Genomic DNA, 21,070 nt, shown 5'->3' on the forward strand with positions numbered 1-21,070 from the left:
CCATTCCTAAATAATTTAGTTAAGCAAAAGTCAAGTACTCAGACTGATTTAAATGTCCTCAGTATGGCCTTCTATGAGGAATAAAAACAATTATGAATGGGATTCCATTACTCATGGTACTGGCCGTTCTGGCCGAGAATAAAATCTAGTGATTTCATAATGTTGGGATTGTTCTATGACGGGATGCTTAAAGGTTAAAAATGCTGCTGTCATTAGTAGATCTAAGTGTGGGATCCAGCTAGGCCAAGATCGACATATTGAGGCCTTCTGGCCTATACCTTTTTAAAGAAATTTTACATTTTTAATTTTAAATTATGGGTGCATAATAGTTGTATATATTTATAGGTATATGTGATATTTTGGTACAGGTATACAATATGTAATGATCAAATCAGGTTAATTGATTTACCTCATGCGTTTGTCTATTACCTCATGCATTTATCTATTTTTTTTTGTTTTGGGAACGTTCTAATTCCATTATTTTAGTTATTTTTAAAATGCAGTAAATTATTATCACCCTATTGTGCTACTGAATACTAGATCTTATTTGTTCTAACTATAGTTTTGTATCTGTTAACCATCCTCACTTTAACCTCCCTGCTCCTGTTACCTTTCCCTGCCTCTGGCAACCATAATTCTGCTATTGCGATATGTTCAGTTTTCAAAATTGTTAGCTCCCACATGTGATTGAAAACATGTGAAATGAATCTTTCCATGCCTGACTTCTTTCACCTAACCGTATGCTCTCCAGTTCCATCCATGTTGTTGTGAATGACAGGGTTTCATTCTTTTTATGGCTGAATAATATTCCACTGTATACATGTGCCAATTTTTCTTTATCCGTTCATCTGTTAATGGGCACTTAGATTGCTTCCGTATCTTGGCTATTGTGAATAGTGGTGCAATAAACATGGAGTGCAGATATCTCTTCAGTATACTTATTTTCTTTCTTTTGGATGTATACCCAGTGATGGGCTTGCTGGATCATATGTCTACTGCCTGTTTTTGAACAGCCCACAAACTATGCATGGGTTTTACATGTAAAATGGTTGAAATAAATTAATATTTCATGTGCATGAAAATTATATGAAATTCTAATTTCAGTGTCCATATGTAAAGTTTTATTGAAACAGATTTATCCACTTATATATTACATATGGTGGCTTTCAGCTGCAATGGCAGAATGATACGATTGTACCTAATTATGGCAGAGACGAGTGTAGCCTAGAAAGCCTAAAAAATTTGCTATTTGGTGGTTTACAGAAAAAGTTGCTAATATCTGAGCTAAGCTATAGTGTCTTTCACATTTATCTCCTTCATCTCACTTAAACAGCCATTGTCCTGGTCCAAGTCTTTATCCTGTGTTACCAGAATTATTGCAAAAACCTCTCAGCTAGTGTTCATACTCCTGGGTTTTCTGGTCTATCTCTGTATGTAAGTGCTGCCTGATCCTGCTAAAATGCATGCTAACTAAACTTTTAATGATGTCCCAATATGTATAGAAAAACAAGGCCTTTTTTGGGTCATTATTTGTTCTTATCTTTCTAGGCTAGTCTCCTCCTGCTTCTTTGTTATACCCTGTACTTAGAGTGGCCATATAATTTTCCAAATGGGACACTTAAGTGTGAAAGGGGCCCTAGTAGTAATTATGTTGGGGAAACAGGCCTAAGACAATACTGTTCTGTAATAATGATGCATGTGCATCTTTCTCCTAACTACCCTCTCTGTCCTGACCTTGCCAAAAGAATGCTAATCTTGACCCATAACTTCAATTTTATGGTGGCCTTTATGGAAAGAATATTTTTTGCCTATTAGGCAAATCAGGATGTGTGGTTACTCTAGCTATACTCCAACCAGTTTGAATGGGCTCACCATTTTTCCATATGTACCTGCTCCTTTGCCTTCACTCACTGTTCCCCTAGATTGTAATTCCTTTACTGTTTTCTGTAAATCTAAACCTTGCCTTTCCAAATCCAACTTAAAAAGTACTGTGTCCACGAAGCCTTACTCAGAAATATTCTCTCCCTTCCCACCTCTCTTTTACTAATGAAGTGCTTTCTCATAGTGTGAATTACTTTGAGTTTTAGACACACATACACACACACACGTACTGAAGACATAATTCTTGTTGGATTACATATTCCTCATAGGCCTAGCATTGGGCTATCCCTAAACGGGATCTGCAAAATGTTTGAAGAATGAATTAATTGGTCAGGCTAGGGAGACTGAGTATTTGGGGCTTTCAATTTATGAGTCATCCATTTTAATGTGATTAAAGCAGTGAGAAAAGGGTTTCAAAGAACTGAAGACTTAGCCTCAGGTTTCAACGTGATAGTGTAGCAAAATGGTTCAGGGCATAGATATAGACTTCTTGAGACTAAATTCCAGCTCTACCATTTACAGCCTCTGTTATGCTGGGCAAGTTAACCTCTCCTCCTGTTTCTTCATCTGTAAAATGGGAGTAAACATAGTAGCCACTCCATGGAATGGCGGTTGAGGATTCACAGTGCCAGGTAACACTGAAGTAACATTCATAGGTGAGCACTCTGTGAATGTTGGCTACTGTGACTAATATGATCATCTTCGTAGTACTCTCACAGGTAGGTAAGAAAATGCAGAGACCCAAGACCGAGATGTAATCATGGAAGAGCTGGAGGAAATGCTACACCAAAATCTTAGTGGGTTTTTTTCCTTGATCGAAGTAGTCTTTTTTAGAGAAGTCATGGAGAAGATGATCTCCACTTAGTAAGAAGTAACTAACCTGCAGTCTTTTGAGACACCTTTTCAGTAGAGTGGGCAAGGCACAAGTTAAGTGTCAGGAAACAAAAAGGAATGGCTAGAAGGGAAGGTAAATGGACAAAAGGAAGGGGAGGGAGGATAAGATACAGAGTTGTGTAAAAGATGTTTCCTTAGTAAACTTTTTCTTCAAGCCAGATCACACTTTAAAAAGGAAGACACCCTGGGGGATAATTCAATAACCTATATGTTTTTTTTTTAACATGATGTAAATTATTGATTAAAATCAGTACTTAATGTAAGTGCCAGTAACTTTTGCTATGGGATAAATGAGAAACCAGGTGCATGTTGGTGAGCTTTTATGAAAAACAAAACAAAACAAAAAAATAAAGCTTGAGGTTGAAAAGGAATCGTTTTTAATTTGGGGTGGGGAATATATATTTTTAGTAAGATTCCTCTTTATAAGTTGGGGTGACTATTGCCTGGCTTACTTTGTGCCTTGAGGTTTTTCTCAAGAGTACTAATAAGCCGAGCCCTCCTTCATGCTCACCTTGTTTGTTTGCATTTTATGAAATGGCTGCCTGGGTTTGGAAGGACAAGTTGGGACTGGAGATGCCCCTGTGAAGTGAAGCCAAGTAAGCCAAGATCCTCAAACCACGACTCTAATATCTCCAGTGGTGGGTTGAAGGCAGAAGACCAGGGTTGCAATTCCAGTTTGCCATTTACTGGCCATATGTTTTTGGACAAGTCAATCAGAATCTCCATTTTTTTCCTGTGGAGATTATGGCCATCCATGAGTATACTAAACTTATAGTACAAAAGTACAAGGTACAAAACTATAATGGATAATTATTCTTGGCTTCTGTTTTGACATAGATACGCTGGGATTCTTAAGCTAAAGCTTCCTAACATCTTGGCCCTGCCAACTGTTTTTACTGTGGCAGTTACTAAAACTGTCAAGCCTTACTCTCATGAGTACAATCCAGTCATTTCTGTCTGACTTAGATTCAGTCAGCACACCTACCGAGTGCCTCATATGTACCAAGCGATGTGCTAGGTTCTAGAGATACAGCAGTAAGACCTGCCTTGATGCCGCTTACAGTCTTACAGGGTACGTAGCCATTGAACAGGTAATATATCTCAAGAGATCCATCGCAGGTGCACCAAATGTGGTTGAGCGGGATGCTCTAGGAGTAGGTCAGCAGGCCTGACCTACTTCCCAATGAGTGAAGAGCAAGGGAGCGAAGTCTGTCTAAAGCAGGGGTTCTCAAAACATGGTCCTTGGACCAGCCATGTCACCATCACCTGAGGACTTGCTAGAAATGCATATTCACAGTCCCACCCCAGACCTACTAAATCAAGTTCTGAAAGTAGGCTCAAGCAATCTGTTTAATGTGATTTTGATGCACATTAAAGTTTGAGAACCACTGGCCTGGAGGAACTAACATTTAAGCTGAGCTCTAAAGCTGCATGATCTAGTGTGGTAGCCACTGGTCACATGTGGCTATGGAGCACTTGAAATGTGGCTGGTTCACATTGAGATGTGTTTTCATTATAAAATACACACCAGATTCCAAAGACATACTATGAAAAAAATAATGTAAGCTGCCTTATTAATAATTTTTGTATGGATCATGTGTTAGAATTGTATTAGTTCTCATGCTGGTAATAAAGACATATCAGAGACCGGGTAATTTATAAAGGAAAGAGGTTTTAATTGATTCACAGTTCAGCATGGCTGGAGAGGCCTCAGGAAGCTTACAATCATGGTGGAATGGGAAGCAAACATGTTCTTCTTCACATGGTGGCAGCAAGGAGAAATATAAGTGAAGTGGGGGCAAAGCTTATAAAACCATCAGATCTCGTGAGAACTCACTTTCTATCATGAGAACAGCATGAAGGTAACTGTCCCCATAAGTCAATTACCTCCCACTGGGTCCCTCCCATGACACATGGGGATTATGGGAACTACAATTCAAGACGAAATTTGGTTGAGGACACAAAGCCAAACCATATCATTCCACCCTCGCCCCTCCCAAATCTCATGTCCTCACATTTCAAAACATAATCATGCCCTTTCCAACAGTCCCCCACAGTCTTAGCTCATTCCAGCATTAACCCAAAAGTCCAAATCCAAAGTCTCATCTGAGACTAGGCAAGCCCTCTCTGCCTATGAGCCGAGAAAATTGAAAGCAAGTTAGTTACTTCCTAGATACAATGGGGGTACAGGCACTGGGTAAATACACCTGTTCCAAATGGGAGAAATTGGCCAAAACAAAGGGGGTACAGCAGGCCCCATACAAGTCCGAAATCCAATAGAGCAGTCATTACACCTTAAAGTTCCAAAGTGATCTCCTTTGACTCCATGTCTGAATGATAACTTTTGGACCTATAGGATTAAATACAAGATTACAATTTATTCCACCTATTTCTTTTTACTTTTTCATGTGGCTTGTAGAAAATTTAAAACTTCATTGTGCCTCGCATTATATCTTGATTGGACACAACTGATCTAAAGGATGACTAGAGCTTAACCTAAAGCAGGGTGGGACTGAAGTGGCAATGGAGAGAAGAGATGAAGGATGAGTGTTCTGCATGGGGTAGAGTGTGTCCAAAACTACTGAGGCAAGAAAGAACCTGACATGCTCAAGGAAATAAAACCAAAACCTTGCAGGTCACATGAAGGATTCTGAACATTTTCCTAAGACCAATAGGAAGAATTGAGGGTTTAAAATAAGATCAATTTTCAAGGAGTTTAATTGTTAGTTTGCAGTTAATAAATGAGGGCAAGAGAACTTCAACTGAATATAGCAAGACTTTCAACACTGAAGCTCCCCAACTCCCCAGGATGGTGGGGGAGGGGCAATTTGGTCAGCAGAGGAAGCAGGACGCTGCCCATCACCTGACCCTAACCCTAGGGTATGAGGCATGAGCACCCCCTACTAGAGAGAGAAGCAGTGTCACCTGGGAAGAGGTAGTTTTCAGTTCGGTTCTTTTTCAGCACAATTGATGCTCAAAGCTGAGTGGGAGTTTGAGGACAGAGCTAGGAATTCTGCAGGGCACCAGCAAATGGTTTGATGAGGGAGGGCTCTAAAGGTGGGTCAGGGAGAAGGATGCCCAGAGCATTATGGGGATTAGAGGGTCTGTCCTTTGAAAGGCTGTGTTGGAAAATAACAGGAAAGCTGGTTAAGTGGTCCAGATGCTTGGGTTCTGTCTGCTGGGTGGCTGCATCATTTATCTGTCTGCTGTATGCTGTATGGTGGCTGCATCATTTATCTGTGGCCTAGAGGAGGTTTCCCTTTAAGTCAGAGGTCATAAACTAGCAGCTGTGATATAGCCTGCAGAAGAAATGTTTTGTTTCACTCACATTTTACAAATGTACATTAGTTGCTAATATTTAAATCAGATATCAGATAAAAATACTTTTTTTTTTTTTTAATTGGAAGATCTAGAAACCTCAGTTGCTCAGTATCACAGGGCAGTGGGCTGGAGCAAAGTAATAGGTACTCCTTTTATTTTTTACGCGAATTTTTAGGAGGTTTTGAAAGGATTGTTTTAACTTTTTTAAAAAAGATATTTATTTACTTGAAGGTTCTCTGTGGTCTGACTCTGGGTCTTGCATTCACCCTAGTCTTTGGTGTCAGCAATCCCATCTTCTTTTTGTTTTCCAGAAAAGTTCTAAGAACAGTGCTGTTGGCTCAATGAGATGAGGTTATAGGAAAACTTTTACTGTTTACACAAGAGTTGCCTCCTTCAGAGAAGCATGCATGTTCCTTGCAGTTCACGGTGCCCATCACTCCCCATAGTCCAGCTGCACTCTGCTTCACACAGCTGCCCGGCCATTGTAGGAATTTGAGTTTGCAATCCATGCCTCAAACTTTAAATCACACTGGCTACAGCGTTGTGTATTTCTTGGTAAACACTGGGTAAATCAGCTCCAGTGGATGTTGATAGAAGTTTTTATGTTTGCAAGCTAATCCTCAGCAGTTTCTTTGTAAATATGCAGCAGTTAAGTGGGAAAAGTCTGTTGGTAGTACTAGGGAGGAGAGAGGAAAGTGACCTTTTGTTTTCCTGAGATAGATATACTAGTTTAGTACTTTATCATATATTCACCTGCGTAAATGTATTCCTGTGCTTCAGAGTGAGGGAAGGATGTGTATTTGCATAGTTTTTGTGTCTGCAGTACTGTTGCTCTGTTCTGGGGTGTGTGTGTGTGTGTGTATTTTTTCAGTAAAAAGAAAACAGAACTTTCTTTTAATGCAGTAAGCAAATACAGGAGAATAAGAGCACAAAGCTTGGCAGTGGGTGCCTGAGTGTCCATGTTGCTATTGCTACATTGTTTTGTCCCCTTGGTGTAGTTTATAATCAAAAGATGGTGGAAAGGTGCTTCTGTCTACAAAATTTGTCTAACTATGCCCTTCTTTAACTGAAGAGAGAATGGCTTCATTAGCTTATGGAGGCTTCTCACTTGACAAGATAAACTGAGAGTGAAGGTAGAGCAACAGTTGATACCTTCTTTTTTTCTCCATCCCCCTCCTCTGCTACCACTAACAAAACAAAATGATAAATGGTTACAAAGGGTAGCTACAGTTTTTGATAGAGCTCAGGCTTCTACTACTTGGTGGATTGGGGCTTTGTAAAAAAACAATGCAAAAATATCTTCCATTTGCAAATTAACATATACACACCCCTCCGTGTGTGTGCGCATGTGTGTGTGTGTGTGTATTCATCACTTGGTTTCTTGCAGGTGAGGGGCTCTGAAGCTTGAACTTTGTTAGACTCATGACTATTCTGCCCCTGGGCATAGGCAGTCATCTGGCAAAACACTCCCTAGATACCTTTTGTTCCCTTCTCTGTTCTGCCACCCCGATGTCCCTTCTCTGCTAAGGACAGAGACATTGGGCTCCCTCCTGGGGAATTCTCAGCTCTGTGGGATGCTCTCACCTGGGTCCTGAGCCTAGGCTCTTCTGGTTCCCTGGCACTTCCCTGCTCCACATGCACAGCAACCTGGTACTTAGCAAGAAAGGAGAATCATCATCCTAACTGCCGTAGCCTTTCAACTTCAGCCATTCACCACCTAACAGTGTTTCAGTCAAGCATGGATCGCGTGTATGATGGTGACCCTGTGAGATGGCAATGGAGCATCTATAGACATCTGATATGTGGCACTTGACATTGGCATTGCAGATCGAGTAGGGGAAATGATTGATATTCATTAATTGTGCTGGGATACTTGGTTTTCCATATGAAAAAACATACATAAGTAAAATTATGTATACCATCTAGGTTTGTGTAAGTACATTCTATGTTGTTTGCCCGACAAAATCACTTAATGATGCATTTGCCAGAACATATTGCCTTCATTAAGTAACACATGACGGTACTTGCATATCACCTCAATTTGATTTCTTCCCTTAAGTCCTCTGTTTGCCTTCCATTGAAATATAAAGCCTTATTTTAAAGACTGTTTTCCCTCCAGAATCTCTAGGAATTACTAAAGAAAGGTAGAAACTAGATCTAGATTCCTATCAATTTTGCCACTGATTGTTATTTTACTGTGGGTGACTCACAGTTTAAGTGGGACAGAAAATCTCCAGTTAATGGAAGTTGCCATGAGTGGCAGAAGACCAGGCCCTAGTTCTCGTATAATCTTTACAACCCAGTATGCAAAAACACTGGAGCGGAGATGGAGACGCCGGGCATGTAAACCAAGCATGTGTCAGTGCAGATGTGTCCACCACAAGGAGAGAGGGGCAGACCGAGCAGCCATGTCAGCAGATTCTCCGAGGACAGGGTGGGCCCAGCAGATCTTCAGGCCAGCGGCTTAAATGTAAAGAGTTCAGCATAGCTTGAGAGTTGCTGGTCTCCCTTTACTAGATTCTTCCCCTGCTAAGATGTAGCTGGTGTGTGTAGGATATCTGGAGGGTTGGGGAGGAGGAGGCGTGGCCTCTTTATCAGTGTGGTTCCTCTCACTCCTACAGACCAGATCTGTTTGTACAGGCAGCATCCCTCAGCTGCTTGCATTTGATAGCTTATTTTGCATCTGGATTTATTCCTGCTGAAAACTATCTTCAGGCAGGTGCAAGATTATTTAGGTGCATACCATATTTGGTGTTAGTGTCTCTTTAAATCATTTTTAATTTGTCTGACTATTGAACTGATGTATTTTGCATACCTTAGATTTTCTAGTGTGTGATGTAGCCTGTGGCATTGAAGAGCTAGTTGCCACCAGCCAGTGATACATGCCAGATATATGCAGTGGTGCATTGAAATAACATGTTTAATAACTTCTATATTATTTTAATAATATAAGAATGTGATACTGGTAAATACTTCTTTTTCCACCGCAGGAAAACAAAAGTGAAAAGGATGCCTTCAGTGTACAGTCAGCTGCTGGGAGCTGGAAGTTCCCAGCTACTAGTCATTCTTTCAGACGTCTGTAACTCATTATATTAAATCCTTTCTACTGTAAGCATAAATAGCCTTTGTATCTGGCAGAAACACAGCATGCCATTAGAATGAAGTGTTTTGTTATTTTATGTCATACAGTTAACATGCTATCCAAACATCAGAAAATTTAAGTCAACTAGATTCCCTGTAATGAATTATTAATATCTATAGAATATGCCTGTATGTGTCCCAGTGTATGAGTTATCACGTTTCTGACTGTTCAGAGGGATTTCAGTTTCTTTTAGAAATTGGGTGTTGTAAAGCTGTTTCTATTCCTAGGTGGTCAGTTGAATGAAGAATATAACTTAGACTTGTTCTTGTCTTTCTAGATGTATTGCTGTCCTTGAATATTAGCCCATTTGAAAACGCCTGGGAAGTTCAGCCATCAGTATGTCCAAGTACAAACTTATTATGTTAAGACATGGAGAGGGTGCTTGGAATAAGGAGAACCGTTTTTGTAGCTGGGTGGATCAGAAACTCAACAGTGAAGGCATGGAGGAAGCTCGGAACTGTGGGAAGCAACTCAAAGCATTAAACTTTGAGTTTGATCTTGTATTCACATCTGTCCTTAATCGGTCCATTCACACAGCCTGGCTGATCCTAGAAGAGCTAGGGCAGGAATGGGTGCCCGTGGAAAGCTCCTGGCGTCTAAATGAGCGTCACTATGGGGCCTTGATCGGTCTCAACAGGGAGCAAATGGCTTTGAATCATGGTGAAGAACAAGTGAGGCTCTGGAGAAGAAGCTACAATATAACCCCGCCTCCCATTGAGGAGTCTCATCCTTACTACCACGAAATCTACAACAACCGGAGGTATAAAGTATGTGATGTGCCCTTGGATCAACTGCCACGGTCTGAAAGCTTAAAGGATGTTCTGGAAAGACTCCTTCCCTATTGGAATGAAAGGATTGCTCCTGAAGTCTTACGTGGCAAAACCGTTCTGATATCTGCTCATGGAAATAGCAGTAGGGCACTCCTAAAACACCTGGAAGGTACCAGCTTTATATACCACTTATTAGAGGTTGCCAAGTGTGATATCTGGGCCTTAATCTAGAAATTAAGCTAATGATGCCCTAGTTACACAATAGACTTTCCTTCTCTATCCCCCTTTGTCACTTCAGATTTAAGAATCATCTTGTTCTAGAAATCAGCTCTCTTGTGCGTTTTCCATTCCTGTTACCCGAAGCAGCAGTTTTCAGACTTTAGCAAGCATCAGAGTCACCTGGAGAGGTTGGTGTATCACAGACTCTGGGTCCCACCCTGCGAGTTTCGGAAGCAGTAGGTCTGGGGTGCACCCTGAGAATCTGCATTTCTTAGAAGCGTTAGGTGATGCTGATACTGCTGATTGGGGTTCCACACTTTGAGAAGCACTGGTCTAAAGGACTGTATGGCTTGTTGTAGTGAAATGAAAGGAAGCTAGGAAAGGAAGGAATTGTTGAAACGGCCTTGAAAGTAAATTTGAGTTTTTCAAGTTGAGTAAATTATCTAGACTTCAGTTTTGCTCACGTTCTTCCAACTTTAAACAATGATTGCTGTGTTTCCAGACGTAGGTTTCCTGAGCAGTTCTTTTGTTTCACTCCTCTTTTCAGAGCAGGTTTAGTCATTGACTGGAAGAAAGTTAGGGGGAAGGAAACTAAAAGCATAGTTGGTTTATTTATTTATCTTGACTCTCAATTTTTGGAAATCAGCAGCGCCATAATTTTAACTACTTTATGTCATGTTCTAAATGTATACTAAAACATATTGTATTGTTACCTTCTTTTTAAGTAACATGAACCAAATGAACTCTTTTGAGAATTCAGGTTCACCGGTTTTGAGCATCAGTGATTGCACTGTGACACCTTCTGGATTTCTGACTGTTCTGCGGATTTCTCGTTTCCCTCTCTGTCTCCCACTCATCCCAGATGATTGTGCTTTTTGCATGATATGCCCTATCTGGTGTTTTCCTGCCTTTCATCACTGTCAGCAGTTAGCTTACTGGTAATAAATAGAAGACATTTCTCTACCCTTCCTTTTCATTCCGTTTGAATTTTCTATAAGAGGCTGTGACAAATAAAAAGGCTGACCTTGTATGTGAAATAAGTAGAAATAGATTATTAGTTAAAAATGAAGTCATCTTTAGCATGTGATTGTTTTCCCCTGATTTTTATAACATGACCAAGAACTAAATCATTACTTATATAGCTGACATCCATTAGTCATGCAGAGACCTAAAATCTACAGACTATTAGATACTAAAATTTTATTGGCTAGATGTGGCACTTGATATGTGTGTGTGTGCGCGTGCACGCGCACATGCGTATCTTATTTACTCAAGTATATAAAAGTTTCTGTTCTTGTTCAGGATAATTAGATCTTTAACTTCATCATTAGTGATATATAACTTCATCATTAATGGACCATAGTATTTTATTGTTTGAAGAAGAGTTGAGGCTCCTACTAGACAACAAACTGAAATTCAGAATTTCAGAATTTCTGCCAGAGGTGTATTCTATTCAACTGTGCCAACTCCTTTTTTAGAATTGGGACTCAGATTTATTGTGGCCAGGCTTCCTTCCCTCAAGAAAATGCCACTATCTCCTTCAGGATCCTCTGTCTCCACCTTCTTAGCTTGGAAGTCCCCCTTTTAAAAAGTTTCCTACTGTTTAATACCACTGACTCTTCACCTATCTTCAAATTTGTTATAGATCTCTTTAAACTCATTCTACAGCCCACCCACAACTGATTGTACACATCCCCTCCTGCTAGTGCATTGATGATTTAACTGTTTGTTGCTGTTCTTTTTGAGGGAAATAGGAACGTTTAGAAACGGTGGTAAAGAAGACTATAACCATGCTGGGGGCAAAGAGAAAATTACATGTAGAGGTTGTGTTTAGACATAGCAAAACTTACTTTTCTACATTTGAGGGAGGTTTTGAAACTATTAGCAATTTATAAAATTAATTTAATCAAATGGTGTACGTGCTTTGGAAAACAATCTGGCAGTTCCTCAGAAGGGCTAAACACAGAGTTACCATAGGATCCAGCAATCCCACACCTATGCATATAGCTGTATTAGCTTCCCAGTGCTGCCGTAAGAAAGCACCCAAACTGGGTGGGTTAAAACAACAGAAATGTGTTTTCTAGGGGCTGGAAGTCCCAAATCAAGGTGTGAGCAGGGCTGTGCTCTCTCCGATGAATCTAGGAGACAATTCTTCCTTGCCTCGGCTAGCTTCGGTGTTTGTTGGCCATCTTTGATGTTCTGTGGTTTGCAGAAGCATCGCTCCTTGGCATTCTCCTTGGGTGTGTGTTTCTTATCCACATTTCCCCTTTTATAAGGCCACCAATAATATTAGCCCACCCCCTCCCACAAGTGACCTCCATTTTAATGGGATTATTCTCTGTTAAACATTGTATTTCCAAATACGGTCACATTCTGAGGTACTGGAGGTTGGGACTTCAGCATATCTTTTTGAGGGGATCACAGTTCAAACCATCACAATGCCCAAGAGGAACGAAAGCACATGTCCACACAACAACTTGTACCTAAACCTGCAGAGCAGCATTATTCGTAGTAGACGAAAGATGGAACAACCCAAGTGTTCATCAGCTTATAAATGGGGTCTATGGAATATTACTTGGCAATAAAAGGGGAGGTGATGCTGATAACATGCTACCATATGGATGAACATTGAAATAACTCTGTTATGTGAAAGAAGCCAGCCACAAGGGATCACATATTATAGGATTTCATTTATATGAAATATCCAGAATAGGCAAATCTTTAGAAACAGAAGGTAGAGTGGTTGTTGCCTAGAGGGTAGGGAGGATGGAAGATTTTGCAAGTGATTTGCTGATGCGTACAGAGTTTCTTGTTGGGGTGATACAAAATACTCTAAAATTGATTGTAGTGAGGGTTGCACAACTCTGAATATGCTAAGAGCCATTGAGTTGTACACTTTGTGTGGGTGAATTGTATGTGAATTATATCTCATTAAAGCTGGAAAAATAATCAATGGAATTGAAAGGTAAAAGGATTTGTCATTGGCCTAGAAAACCATAGGGGAGGGCAAACATATGGAAGTGAGTACAAAGCTGAAATGCACGGCTGTGGAGTATAGAACACTGGGAAAAATGAAAGTGCAGCTCTGACCGCTGGGGCAGAAGTGGACTTACAGGGCTCGCTGGGAAATAAGCAGGCATTGGTCTTCAGGCAGCTTCCAGTCCTTCATCTAAAGGTCTTTTTTTATTTTATTTTATTTTTTTAAGTTGGAAGTATGAAACTGAATGACCTTTAGAGATTAATGACATTTTCTTTTCTTTTCTTTTTTAGACAAAGTCTCACTGTGTTGCCCAGGCTGGAATGTAGTGATTCGATCTTGGCTCACTGCAGCCTTCGCCTCCTGGGTTCAAGCGATTCTCATGCCTCAGCTTTCTGAGTAGCTAGGATTATAGGCGTGTACCACCACACCTGGCTAATTTTTGTAGCTTTTTAGTAGAGATGGGGTTTCGCCATGTTGGCCAGGCTGTTCTCGAACTCCTGGCCTCAAGCAATCTACCCACCTGAGCCTCCTAAAGTGCTGGGATTATGGTATGAGCCACCGTGCACCTGGCCATTAATGACATTTTAAAGTAGCCTTACATTATAACTCCTATTCCTATTACCATAAACAGGCTTTGTAGAAAATGTTTTTATTTGGGGGATAATTGATGTAAAACAGTGGGGTTGGTGCAGAAAGAGGTAAATTGTAGGCAATGACTTCAGTGGGAAGTATGTGAACACAGAAAAGGACATGGGCTACCGGAGAGGGAGGTCTCTATGAGAGAGGTAGAAAATAAAAACGATGGGGTTGGTGACCAAGGAGGATGGCAGAGAGTTAGAGGGAAAAAATGGCAGAAAAGCCAGAACATGCAGTTAGGATAAGAACATAGCCAAGAAAACTAATAGAGTGGATGTGAGGATCCAGATTTGTCTGCAGGAAAATAGAAGGATAGTTTGTAAGCTTGACTCTCACCCATCCTGGATATGACGACTTTGTTCCTTTCTGGCCTATAGTACCCCCTGGTGGTACTCCAGTTAATACTAACGGAGTTCTTAGATGTTGCTGTAGTTCCCTACTATGACTTAACTCCCACACCTAACATGGAAGAAACTATGTCATGTACATGAAATAGGCTGGATTGGATTTCAGGATCATTGCATAAGTTATTTATTGTCTCTAAATGCCAATCTGCATTAATAAAGTTTCTCTTACAATGTCTACTGAAAAATAAGGTCCCAAGTATTCTATTTCACAACTGTAAGAATTAAGCATAAGTGACTTTCTCAAGATCAGAAGAAATAGTATGTCATCATATTTTTTTCACATCATTTCTGTTAATTTAGTGAGATTCTAGCCCTTTCAAAATTGATTATAGATGTATTAACTCGCCAGAATAGGCGTGTTAGTCTAATATTAGTCCTCTTGTATTGCATGTCTAACTTTCCAGAGCTCAAATTACAGGGGTTTGTGTGCTTGGTTACTTACCAACCTAAAATAAAACATTTGATAGGATTTAGATGCTAACTTTTTGAGACTCCAGAAATTAAGTGAATCTCCCCAACTGTTTAGGGGGAAATAAAGATTTTCTTTTATAGGAAGGACTACTTTGCCAGTTCATGTGTATGTGTTAATGGTGGTAAAAAACAAAAGTTACTATCTTAATTGCCAGTTTATGCTTACTATCAAGTTACATGATCATACATGCCCATTTTGTGATTAATATCTGTTGTCCGAATGTAATTATTAATAGCATCTCCTTTTACTTTCAAAAGTGCCCCAGCCTGGATGATAAATTATGTGGTTACCTCACTATAAAGATGTTGAGCTGGATGTGGTGTCACGCACCTGTAGTCTCAGCTACTAGGGAAGCAGAGCAGGAGGATTGCTTGCACCTAGGTTTAAGATCAGCCTGGACAACATAGTGAGACCCACTTTTAGAAAATAAAAACATGAAAATGAAGATGTTAGCTTTCACTACTGTTAAGAATTGAATCTAGAAATGGGCATAACCAGGGTTTATATTTCTGTAAGCACAAAAGTTGCTAAATTTCCTTTCATTTATTATGAAAGTAAAAACACTTGTGGCTGCATTCATCTGATTCCAAGCCATGCTTTCTAGAGATGTTTATATAAACTCCACCCATACAATATAGGCTCTTTCAAGAGACTGGAGTAAATTTTCCCTATTTTGTCTTTAAACTGCTTGACAAGTTAAAATGTTTTACCTACTGGGAAGGAGTGTGGTAACTGATAGCATCAATGACAGCATACTGTCCTATCAGAAAAATACTTTCTTATTGTTTGAAAACTGTAACTATGGGGTGGGAAGAATTATGACCCCAGTTAAATAACTAATTAGAATATTGGTCTATGCTGAAATCTCAAATTGCTTTAAGATTTTCTACTAAGAGTATGCTAATATTACTCATCTCCTCTTAGGTCTACTCTTAGAGGTATAATCCGTGTACCTCAACAGTAAAGAGTATTGGTTCTGAACATGTTAGCTGTTTCTCAAATATTTGATATTATGACACTATAGGCAGTCATATCCTGACTGATGCTTTCTCCATTTGTGGAAAAGAAGACAGGTGCTGTTGGAGGAAACTGAAGTCTAAAGAGACTCCAGATTCCTTGGCCACGATCATGGTAATTAGTTGGCGTCAAGAACTCTACTCAAAACTCAGTTCACTGAGGCTCCACACACAGTTATCACCTAGGCTTTAAAATTTTTTTCTAAAAGGTAGCCCTTCCCTTGACCTATTCTTCGTTTGGAATACTGTGTTTTAAGAAGCTGAGTCAAGAACATCCATGGCAGGTAAACTATAAAAAGGTAATTTAATGCAACTAATCAAGTCTTAAATTATTACTGCTGTTTTAATGTTGTGGTCTGAATGGCGCACTCTAGCATAGCTATACAAGATGACCTTTCTTGAGTGCATACTGCGTGCCAAGCACAGTTTTAGACATTTTACATACACATGTTGTTTTATGTAGGAACTAGAACATGGCTCTGAACTCACTGGAAAGCTATGGTTCAATGCTGCGTTTTACTTTGCTGTTTAGTATATCCAGGTCATATTTTTTATTTCGTTTGATCAGTCATTGATCAGTAAGCTGTTTTGCTTAAAGAAACTGCTTTAATAAAAAGAAGCAAACTATTGATACACCCATTATCATGGATGAACCTCAGCTGCATTGTGCTAAGTGAAAGAAATTGGGCTAAAACAGCTGTGTATTGTATGATTCCATTTATGTGCCATTTTGGAAAATGTTTTATCGGGAAATAAAACAGATGGGTGGGGAAGGGGTAGGCTGCCAAGGGGCACAAGGAAATTTTAAGGGTTTGATAGAGCTGTTTTATATCTTGACTGGTTATTACATTATTGTATGCAGTTGTCAAAACTCATAGAACTTATATGCTAAAAAGGGTGACTTTTGCTGTATGTAAATTTTACCTCAAAAAGCCTTGCTTTATCCAGTGAACTCACCATTGCCAATTAGGAGAATTAAGTGAAGGTTGCTATATGCACCTATCTTTGCCTTTGAAAACTAACCTGGAGGGCATTTGTTATGCTTTCTCGAGGCTTCAGGAGCCATCTGGTTCTGACTTTATTTAGCACCTAAATCATGGTCATTATAGGGAACTGCCTTTTAAAGTCCTTCTTCATGAGAAGTTATGTTTAAGTTGCTGGACCATGAAGTTTTGTTTGAGAATCTTGCTATTGTTACAGGTTGAAAACTCCTCTAATAAAGTTTTTTAATTTTTTTATCCCAGAGCTATCTCTGCTTATTATCATCAATTTCGTTAGCCTTAATTGGGCCTTCCATCCCCTCCTTTTTCTTCTTGTAACAACCTAGTCTAGGAGCAGGTCAACAAGGACCTCCTGGAGTCAACACAGATGAATGGTACACTGAGAGGCAAGTGATACTGATTCGGAGCTAGATAACACTCTTGTATGAGAATTGCAAACACGGAAACCACATGTCAGTACCTAAGACAGGCTTCTTGGCTGATGGGGATGACCCTTCCCCTGTCAAATGACTTATTTATATAGTATCTCTGCTCATAAATTGTATATGCTTTTGAGATTGCTTTACTTTTAATCTGATGGTAGTTAATGCTTTCAGAAGAAAGAAGTCAAAACAAGACATACAGAATATTATATAGTAAAAAAATGCCTACTTAAGGGACTGCTTTACTGGCTTTTAGAAATATAATTACCTATGATTGTGCTCATAAGTCCAGGTTAAAAAGCAGGGCCCACTTCTGACTGGTTCAGACACACTTCTCACAAAGCGCCACCATGAAAACATCTAATGTCAATCTAAGTATCTGAAAGCATCCTGTACTGTAGCGTTCCAGACAGGCATGTGTTTCATTCTCTGTGGTTGGCATAGTCACTTCCTGTTTGTTTCCTGCTGGCGAGCATCAAAGGAAAAGCCAGGTACCAAAATGAAACACTGGATGTAGTCTGCATCTCGCCAGAGGAAATGGATTGTTTAGTCTGGGTTCAAGCACAGGACGAGGCAGTTTCAAGTTTGGAGTAAGAGTGACACACAAGACACTCTTGCAAGACAGACTTGATCGCTGAAGACCTGTGTGCAGCTGCATATATAGCAAGGCACAGAAGTGGTGAGATAAAATTAGACACTCAGAGAGGAATGGTCAGCTGGGACTAGCTGTGGGGACAGGGACTGATGAGTTGGTCACCTTTGGCATTTTAGTGTGATATTTTCAGAAGCAGCCAATTCAGGCCTCTCTTCTGTGAGGCAAGTAGTTGCCTATTGCTGTGGCTAAGCTTTCTTTTATAATAATTGATTTGTAGAACCCTTTATTTTTTAAACATTATAGGCTATTTTAACTATAAAATTAAACGTAGAATGGATTCTTCTCTCTGCCTTATTCTAAATTAGTCTTTTATTTTATCGTGTTATAATATTCAAATCACCCTAGCCCATCTTTACATATATAGTATTCAGATCTTAAATAATTAAAATTAAAAATAGGTAGATCATCTATGAGATTCAGAATCTCTTGTTTCAGTTCGTATTGGCCATAAAGGAATACAGAACTCTTATCACAGATTGTTTGTCGGTAGGGTTTGAATTGTGACTTACCTGACCAGGAGAGGGAAGTGAAGAACGAGTGGGTCGCACCTTATTTAATGAATGAGTTGACTGGAGTTGTTTCCCTTTTTTTTTCCGATTCCAAAGCATATGCACTACAGAATTGGGGTTTCTTCTTTCTTTTTCGTCCTGTAGCAAATCTTTCTGTCTCTCTGTCCATCTCTTCTGTTTTCTAAAATTCAAAGATTTTGAACACTTTGGAGAAAATCAAAGAACATATAAAGCCATTTAATTTGAATTGTTTATTTTATTGGCACTAGATGTCAACAGCTTTTTCTTCGAGGCTAAGATTCTTTTAATTCTCCTTTTTTTTCTTGGTAAGGTCATGGGGAGCACAATATTTAATCAAGGCTTCAACAGTAAAAGACTAGATTTAATTTGAAAACCCAGAGAGTTAGAATTTATTCAGTTCAGGTATGCACCTAGGGTTCACTACATCAGGTCTTGTTCTTGGTACAAGGGATACTGCACCTATATGTGAATGAGACTCAGGATCCTTTTGTGGAGCTTTTAACCTCTTTCTGCAATTTGTCTATACTGCACCTCTGACAAAGTCCTTAGGGTGTTTTCATATATAGGTTTTATGTTTTAGGATTTTTAATTAACATTTTGTTCTTTTTTTTTTTTTTTTTTTTTTGAGATGGAGTCTGTCTCTGTCACCCAGGTTGGAGTGCAGTGGCGTGATCTCGGCTCACTGCGAGCTCTGCCTCCCGGGTTCACGCCATTTTCCCACCTCAGCCTCCCAAGTACCCGCCACCACGCCCAGCTAATTTTGTTTTTGTATTTTTAGTAGATACGGGGTTTCACTGTGTTAGCCAGGATGGTCTCGATCTCATGACCTCGTGATCGCCTGCCTCTGCCTCCCAAAGTGCTGGGATTACAAGCGTGAGCCACCACACCCAGCCTAACATTTTATTCCTTATAGCCTTTAACCATAAAAGTGTTACTTATAGTTGATCAAACATTTACTAAATCTTGCAGTGGGTAAGGCTCTGTGTTCTAACAACATGGGTGATACAGAAATGGATCAAACATTGTTCCTGTTCTCAAGGAATTTATAATCCTGGTGGGGAAAGTGAGCATTTGCACAAGCACCTCTACCAGGAGGTGCTTTGGTAGATGTACAGTGTACATAACAGTTTGTCTTTGGTTCCTGTTCCTGCTATGGTGACTTAGGGGAGAGGGTTGGTAGGTGCAAATTTGACTTCCTGAAGTTAGTCCTCTACGCAGAAAATAAAGTTGTTTGACTTTCTCCCCAATTTTGACCTTGAGTTACTTCCTGGACTTATTATCCCAAACTTTCATTATTTCTTCCTTAAAATATCCCATTATTTAAATTGACTGCAGTTAGCTCCGAGGTGCTTCTACATGAAGATTCAAGACTTAAAGGCAATGGCAGACCCTTAAAGACAAGGGTAGCTGTAAAGGGAAACACCACTGAGTTCTCGCCCTGCACCTGCTCCTCCACACATTACTGTAGAACACAGTGCCTTGCCCACTGCAAGAATTTAGTAAATGTTTGTTCAACTGTAAGTAACACTGTTATGGTTTGGCTGCTAGAGTCCAGAAATTATTTAGTAATATGGTCCACTAAGTAATGACAACTGTATTTAACTCCACACCACTGCGGAGAGGGGTCGGTACAGGGTGAGAACTCAGTGGTGGTTCCCTTTATAGCCGACCCTGGAACAATATGGATTTGAACTGCATAGGTTCACTTATACATGGGTTTTCTTCCAACAAAACTTGGATCAAAAATACCACACTTGCTAGATGTGAAACCTGTGTAGACGTAGGGCTGACTTCCAGCCTTGAGTGTGAGTGGATTTTGGTACACGTGCAGTCCTGGAACAAATCCCCCACTTATAATGAGAGACGACCATAGAATTGTAGAAAAATCTGAGCCAGTTATCGAGGGATGTGATATCTAGCCACTCATTTTTAACTTTCCTATAATGTTCCAGTGAATGAGTTTATAATAGGATATTATATAAGATAGCACTAATTCAGTTTGGTTTAATATAGTTCAGATGCATTATTCTGGCCTTAGGAGCTCTGCCTGCTTAACTTTCTTAGGATGTTGAATGTAACTTATGCCAAAATTGAGTAATGAGTAATGGCTTCACTGTGGTTTTTCCTAATCTGCTGTTTTAAAATTTTAGTCACTTAAGTCTCATTGACTGATTATTAACCAGTCTGAGTATTTTAAATATTTGTAAGTAATTAGTCTGCTGTGTGAATGGCTTGAGTAGTCATTAAAGTGGAATGTTGATTTTATTTATTTATTGGAAACATTACTATTTTTGTCAAACTCTCCTTCCTTTGTAGTTGAAATATTATAGTTTCGGTGGCCTTTGTTTATTTGGCTCTTTAATTTGGTCCCACATAAAAGGGACCAAACTTGAGAGTGCCGCTGTTAAAGAGGGGACCTGGTGGATCTGGTTAGATCTGAGGCCATGGGCAAACAAGTGAATCCCATGTATGCCCCAGCCCCTTGCTGAAGACCCGGAACTTGTTTCTAAAGTCACAGACAACAACTCCTAAACGTGGCCCATCATGATTGCAGTGTGTTAGCTGGGGATCAGACAAACTTACTCATTCTCTTTACCAGTCATGGGAACACTGGATGCATCAGCAGATGTCCAGTTAGGACCCAGCCTTTCACAAGGGTAGAGCATTCATAGAAACATTCTTCTCTCTCCTCCTCAATAGTCGTGGAAATAACCATGGATAAGT

At 39.8% G+C, this 21,070-nt stretch overlaps 1 protein-coding gene across 3 annotated transcripts in view; it reads left to right on the forward strand.

The window, feature by feature from the left end:
* The window catches only part of BPGM (bisphosphoglycerate mutase), a 32,439-nt gene that overhangs the window by 5,012 nt on the left and 6,357 nt on the right, over positions 1–21,070 (forward strand). For 2 of the 3 annotated variants that reach the window (XM_025379432.1, XM_025379429.1), the window contains one exon: positions 9,516–10,177. In XM_025379432.1, the coding sequence (XP_025235217.1) occupies positions 9,577–10,177 (601 nt within the window). In that variant the 5' untranslated portion in view covers positions 9,516–9,576. Of the gene's footprint in view, positions 1–6,407; positions 6,731–9,515; positions 10,178–21,070 lie in introns of all 3 variants that reach the window. The other variant, XM_025379430.1, reaches the window with a different exon arrangement.

The sequence above is a fragment of the Theropithecus gelada genome, chromosome 3 (genome assembly GCF_003255815.1).
Source record: "Theropithecus gelada isolate Dixy chromosome 3, Tgel_1.0, whole genome shotgun sequence".
NCBI classification, from domain to species: Eukaryota; Metazoa; Chordata; class Mammalia; order Primates; family Cercopithecidae; genus Theropithecus; species Theropithecus gelada.